The sequence below is a fragment of the Arachis ipaensis genome, chromosome B02 (assembly GCF_000816755.2).
Source record: "Arachis ipaensis cultivar K30076 chromosome B02, Araip1.1, whole genome shotgun sequence".
Classification (NCBI taxonomy): Eukaryota; Viridiplantae; Streptophyta; class Magnoliopsida; order Fabales; family Fabaceae; genus Arachis; species Arachis ipaensis.
Window position 1 is genome coordinate 108,836,695 of NC_029786.2, and position 6,812 is coordinate 108,843,506.

Genomic DNA, 6,812 nt, shown 5'->3' on the forward strand with positions numbered 1-6,812 from the left:
TAAAAATATTTTTGAATAATAAAAATTTATTAAAAAATAAAATATCTCATTTAAAATTCTCTAAAAATCAATTTAAATCTTTGTCTATAAATTATTACCAACAAAAATTCCCTTAAAATATGAATTAAGATAAAATAATAGTGATAACTAATAAGTGCAAGGTTTTGTTTTTCTCACTTAAATTTGTCCTGCATTAAGAGCACTAATTATAGATTTAAAATATAGAGTTGTCCAAAAAGATTAAGTCATTAAGAAAAAGCATAGATAAACATTATATATGTTGAATAACATAAACAATAATTTAAAAAATAAAAATTAAATTAATTATTAAAATTAGATTCTCAATTCATTAGAATAATCAATTTTTAAATTTAAATTATTAAAGTTAGGCAATGTAACCTCCTCTTAATATATACCGTTACATCACGTTTCTATTTCATCTCAATCTTTTTCTCCGTCTTTTACTCACACCGCCGTTCATCCCGACGGTCTTTTTCTCTGTCACTCATCCTGACACGCCTCCACTTCTGCCAGTAAGTCCGACGCTTCACAAATTGAAGATATTTATAATTAAAAATTTAATTAAATCTTTGACCGCATGTATTTTGGTAAAAATATTATGTTAATTTTAACATTTTTAACATGAAAATTACGTAATTACAAAATTAAAAGCAGTGTAAGGACCTAATTGAAAGGAAAAAAAGTATAGGGACCTAATTAAAAATTTGGTGAAACTATAGGGACCAACAGACAGGGACGGATCTATTCATGAAATAGTGGGGGCAAGTGCCCCCAGGGAATTTTTGAAAACTTCTTAATAGTTCTTAATAATATAAGTTAGTTGCCCCACCATAAAATTAAGTTTGCCCCCACAACAAAACTAATATAGGTTATTGGCAACTTTTGCATATATTTTCATGTTTGAAATAAAACTAAATAGTAATTTTAGCCTTCGATTTTCATGGTTTCTGAAATCAAGCTTTGAAATTGTTTTGAAGATGATGGAACTTCAAAAATACACACGAACGATTACAAAAATACATCCAAAGGATTACAGAAATACATCCAAACAGTTACAGAAATAAACCAAAAGATTACAGAAATACACTCAAAGGATTACAGAAATACACTCAAAGGATTTAAGAAATACACCCAAAGGATTTAAGAAATACACCCAATATAGAGAGAGACAGTATATTTCTTCTTGAAATCAATACACCCAAAGAATTATAGAAATACACCCAAAGGATTACAAAAATACACCCAAAGAATTTAAGAAATACACCCAAAATTCGTTGAAGTACACCTTATGCATAATTCAAAACTCTTTCTCTTTTTCCTCCTCATCTTCTGCTGCTGCTTCTTCTTCTTCAAAAACGATTTCAGAGCTTGATGTCAAAAAATAATGGAAACCGAGAATAACAAAGAAAGAAAACAAAGAGAAAAGCACGTAAATGAAGAAGTTTTTTTTCATTTTATAAGCCATTCAAAGATATAATCATTAATTGGTTACAATAACAAGAATATATAATATTTGGAATTTATAACTGAAAAGATAAGTTATTATTCTAAAATATAAAATGACCGATTTATAATGGTCACCACCAAATTATAACGGGTGGATGGAAAATATAGTTTTTAAAATTTTTAGATATGTACATTGTTCTCCTAATAAAGTAAAAAAAATGGTATACTAAATAAAGTCATCAGTCAAGAAAGAACCAAGAACAAAGTTGTTGGACACAATATAAAGGAAGACGATGATGCTTGACATACGGATAGGAGATTAGAGGTAAAAGAGAACTGAGTCTCATCATCACGGATATGTATCCTTTTTTCGCGAAAGAAAGGTGCAGGAAGCGGTTCAAAACTGTAGCACAATGATACCTCCATTATTACTAAGATCATGAAACTTGATGCACGCAATGGGCAATGTATATTATATGCATGCAGAAAAATCCATGATTGGAAAAGGAAATAAAAAATAAATACATAAATAAATAATTTAATCTTGAAATTCAAAGTAATGAGTATAGACGAATTAAGGAATTAATAATAAGAATCTCATTTTTGGTAGGTATAAAGAAAGTGAATAAGATCAGTGGCTAAGATAAATGATAAAATTAAAGATGTTTATCCTAAAAGGGGAAAAAAAAAAACTAAAAACAAAGTTTGCTTTGTAGCAGCAATGCAACTTGATTTGATATGGCAAGTTTTTTTTTTTAGTCCAGAAACAATACTGTTTATACCTTAAATATAGACTTCTTTGTATAGACCCTTAAAAAAATGAAATATTAATAATGAAATTCTTTGGGTGTATTGATTTCAAGAAGACATATACTGTCTCTCTCTATATTGGGTGTATTTCTTAAATCCTTTGGGTGTATTTCTTAAATCCTTTGAGTGTATTTCTGTAATCCTTTGAGTGTATTTCTGTAATCTTTTGGTTTATTTCTGTAACTGTTTGGATGTATTTCTGTAATCCTTTGGATGTATTTTTGTAATCGTTCGGGTGTATTTTTGAAGTTCCATCATCTTCAAAACAATTTCAAAGCTTGATTTCAGAAACCATGAAAATCGAAAAAAAACAGAAGGAGATCGAAGGCAAAGAGAGAACGCTTTTCCATACAAGTCATTTATATTCACGCTTCTTCTGTAATGCCTTCTTATTCTTCTTCTTCTTCTGTAACGCGCATGTTAGGCCCAACTTTAACGTGCGTGTTAGTATTGGCCGTTAACATTCTATATCATCAATTTTTAATAAAAATTATTAATTGAGTAATACTCTTCAATTAACTAATTAAATACAAATTGAATGTTGCAACTTGCAAGGCAGGCAGGCAGGCAACCACTCCTAATCATTTTCTTTTTACTAATAATAAATTTATTATTTATCCCTACATCATATGTTAGCTAAACCCCGTGAAAAAATATTTCATATGTTAAGTTATAAACTAAAAGAAGACACGGTATTTGATTGAATTACACAAAATTTTAACAAACAAAAACAAAAATAAAATTAAATTTTTTTCTAAATCCATCCAGATATGCTGTAACATAATGGGATATTTATTTTTTCTCTTCCAAAAAGTAGAATGGAACACTTTTCTAGTCTGCAAAAATTTCTATGAATAAAAAACTTTTCTTTTGACATCTTTCTCCCAAATTTAAAGAAAAGATATAACTAAATCTAAAATATTCATATAAAACAACTATAACACTATAAAAGAGAATTATTATATAAAAAAAAGGAAATACCACTAAAATTATTAGGATCAAAAGCTCAGGAAGAAACTAAAAAAATAATTAATATTAACTAATTAAAAATTCAAAGAGAGCCTTGAAAGGAGGCATTTTTTAATTTGTTGATGCAGTGTTAAGGATGTCCAGATTCAACTAACCAGAAAGCGGGGGCCAGGACATGTTGGTCAAAACGCGCAAACTCTCTGTTTGGGTTTTTTTTTGGTCAGGAAACTCTCTGTTTGGGTTGACACTGCTTTTCTTTAACTAACAATAGCGTCTCCACGAAGCGCAGAATCAAAATCTCCCAAACAACACCTCAACCGCCATGGCTTCCTCCATCAAGGTAATCTTACATTCTTACTTCTTCTCCCTTACAAAGTTTTATGTTTCCTGATTCTGCAATATCATCCATTGCTTTCTCTTTCTCTTTCTGCTTTGTTTCATCAGATGCTCAATTTTAAGTCTCTATATTATTTCCTTCACTCAGATTTCAGAGACTTAAATTCTTCCTTCTTCAATTGTTTTCAAAAGGGCCGATAACAAAGCTGCTATATGTTCAAGAGAAATAAACAAATAAATAACTAAATATATTGAATTCTAGAATTTTTTTTCCATACATAGTGCTGCTTTGGCAAGCTGAAAAGTGTTCAGTTAATTGTGAGATTCTTTTGTTTTGAAGTTGAGCTTCTTTCTATCAATGTGTAATTCTAACTTATTATTTGCTTTAATCGCTTAGTGAATCGATAGTGATTATTCCTCTGCTCCTCGTATGTGTGCTTTGTGTTTGTTTGTGGAAGAGAGAGAGAGCGCGCTGAAAGTTTCTCATGATTTATATATTCAAACATAGTTGCTTATTTGAAAAAGAAATAAATAAATAAAAAGAAAAAAATGTTATTTTTCTGTGCTAAAATCACTACTATTTCTATTTACATAATGTAGAGGAATTTTTGAGTTATTCATTCGGACTTCATAGTCATAGTCATAGAAAAAAATACGAGGAATGATTCTTCAAATGTCACTTATTCACAGGATCCCCGAGAGGAAGTCCTTCAAGCATGGTACATGGATGATAGTGAAGAAGATCAGAGGCTTCCTCACCACAAAGAACCCAAGCAGTTTGTGTCATTGGAGCAACTTGCCGGTAGGATTCTTTGCAGAATGTGTTGCCTTTTTATTAGCTTATTGAGGAACTTACGCTCACTTGGGATTTTCCATGTTAACATGCAGAACTTGGAGTTCTTAGTTGGCGATTGGATGCTGATAACCATGAAACAGATCCAGAGCTGAAAAAGATCCGTGAAGAACGGGGCTATACCTACATGGTTTGTTATAATATGTTGATTCAAAGTTGCCTTACTATCTTCTAGATTTTATTCACCATCAATCTGACCATTCCAATTACATAATCAGAAATATCAACAAAATGCAGATACACGACCATCCTTAATTATGACTTACATGGAACAATAATTATTGTAAAGGATAACATGTTTTTGTTTAAGACATGAACAGTACACTAGTTATGGCATTGCCAACAATGTTCTGCCTGTGTTAATTTTTGAATATTTGACCTGAAATGCATATTTTTTTCTGCAGGATGTCTGTGAGGTCTGCCCGGAAAAGTTGCCAAATTATGAAGAAAAAATCAAGAGTTTCTTTGAAGAACACCTTCACACTGACGAGGAGATCCGCTTTTGTGCAGCTGGAAGTGGTTTGTTGAAATACTTCTGCTTTGATTGTCGCGATACATTACATATGATGTTGAATTGCTGATGTTTGTGCTTTTCCTGAAGGTTATTTTGATGTTAGAGATCGAAATGATGCTTGGATTCGTGTATGGGTAAAGAAAGGAGGAATGATCATCTTACCTGCTGGAATTTATCATCGCTTCACACTTGATGAGAGCAACTACATTAAGGTGTTGATCGTATATGACAGTACTAATACGCATTTCATTGTCGCAAATTGAAGAGAACTTCTACCTGTCAATTTCTTCCTACTAGTCCATCCCATTTTGTGGGAAGTGTGATTAAATTTACTTCATGGCCTTGTTCCCTTTTTGGAAGGCTTTTATTTTTATAATAAAAGGATCTTCTACTTCGATTGGTGTCAGGCATCTGATTATTATATTTTCTACTTGTATTCTTGTGATATGCAAATATATAACTTGATATATTTTCTTCTACCAATTGATGTTCATTTACATCAAGTTTTGCTGAATCTCGTCTACCTTTAAATGGTTAAGTGTGTCTTATTATTCGGATGAATAGACATCCTGAAGGGCTGCAGAGATCCTCATTTGTTTTTGTTTATACATTTGCAGGCTTTGCGATTTTTCGTTGGTGAACCAATTTGGACTCCGTACAATCGCCCACACGATCATCTGCCTGCGAGGTATGAATTTATATGATTTGAGTTGAGTGACATTCGGGACAATCAATGGCACTCCATAAATTCATAGAACCTCATTTTTGTGGTTTCAATGTGCAGAGAGGAATATATCAAGGCTTTTGTGGAAAAGGATGTTGCCAAACAAACTGTTGATGCCGCTGCCTAAGATTGGATGAAAAGACTATGATTTCACTGCTTTAAAACAAGAGTTGAACTCAAAAGAATAATGCTACCTCTGGATAAATATGCTACTCTTTATGTTGTTTGTGTTATTCACCCATTAACTTTGATGGTGTTCAAAAGTTTAATGCAAGCGTTGTTTTTTTACTGTGATGGACATCAGCATATCAGCATTTTATTGTAATAATATGTTCTTCTTTGGCTGTATTGGCGTATTTGGGATTCATCTAAAAAAGGTGTAATCAATTAGTTATAGACAAGTTTTCTTTTTTCGGTCACGAGTTTTAGATGAGGTTAGAAGTGACTGAATCACTGAACTAATATCTGTGTGGATCATGTCCCCCAACCTCCACCCTTCTTTTTCTTTTACTTTCTAAGTTTTGTTTATAGGGTGTGCTATGTCACTTTGTTCATTAAAGTTTACAACAGTTGGGTTCACGAGTTTATGGGCTAAACTTGAGTTAGAGATTTGAGGACCCAAAAGAATAAAAAAATAAATAAGCATTAGCTTTTTAGCTAGTTGGATGGAGATGAGTCTAGTTTGTTCCATAGGTTTGACCATATTCCATATATAACTCTCTTCCAACTCCATTCTAACATCTTTTGGCAAGAAGTTTTGAAAAATGGGATCTAAGAGCAATTCCAATGACAAAAAAAGGTTGTCTCCAATTTGTTTTTGTGTTAGAATATAGAAAACAGGAATTTGTTTCATTGGAGAAAAGAGAAGGGAAGATGAGAGAGAAAGTTAGGAGATCTCAGAACAAGGACTTGAAAAGTAGTTTTTATTTTTTAATATTTAAAAATAGAAAAAATATATTTGATAGATTATTAATAAATTTTGTTTTTGTTATTTCATTTTAATTAATTAAATAGGTAGGATCACAATAAGAGCCAAAGTTTGTCTCTCTTATTGAAAAAAAAAATATTTGTAATTCCTATTTTATATATATAACATAAAAATTAGGTGAATTTTAGCCAACTCTCTCATAAATGGAGGA

At 31.2% G+C, this 6,812-nt stretch overlaps 1 protein-coding gene across 1 annotated transcript; it reads left to right on the plus strand.

Annotated features, from left to right (window-relative positions):
• On the plus strand, positions 3,373 to 6,140 carry LOC107626512 (1,2-dihydroxy-3-keto-5-methylthiopentene dioxygenase 2). Its single transcript, XM_016329414.2, has 8 exons — positions 3,373 to 3,454; positions 3,487 to 3,586; positions 4,273 to 4,384; positions 4,471 to 4,565; positions 4,840 to 4,954; positions 5,037 to 5,161; positions 5,567 to 5,637; positions 5,734 to 6,140. The coding sequence occupies exons 2-8, from the start codon at positions 3,569 to 3,571 to the stop codon at positions 5,798 to 5,800; spliced, it is 603 nt and encodes a 200-aa protein (XP_016184900.1). The 5' UTR covers positions 3,373 to 3,454; positions 3,487 to 3,568; the 3' UTR covers positions 5,801 to 6,140.

What these genes read in the sequence shown, in the direction of transcription:
- LOC107626512 (XM_016329414.2), top strand. An exon ending in GTCATTGGAGCAACTTGCCG is followed by an intron (nt 4,385 to 4,470) that starts GTAGGATTCTTT and finishes GTTAACATGCAG; the next exon opens with AACTTGGAGTTCTTAGTTGG. An exon ending in CACGATCATCTGCCTGCGAG is followed by an intron (nt 5,638 to 5,733) that starts GTATGAATTTAT and finishes TTCAATGTGCAG; the next exon opens with AGAGGAATATATCAAGGCTT.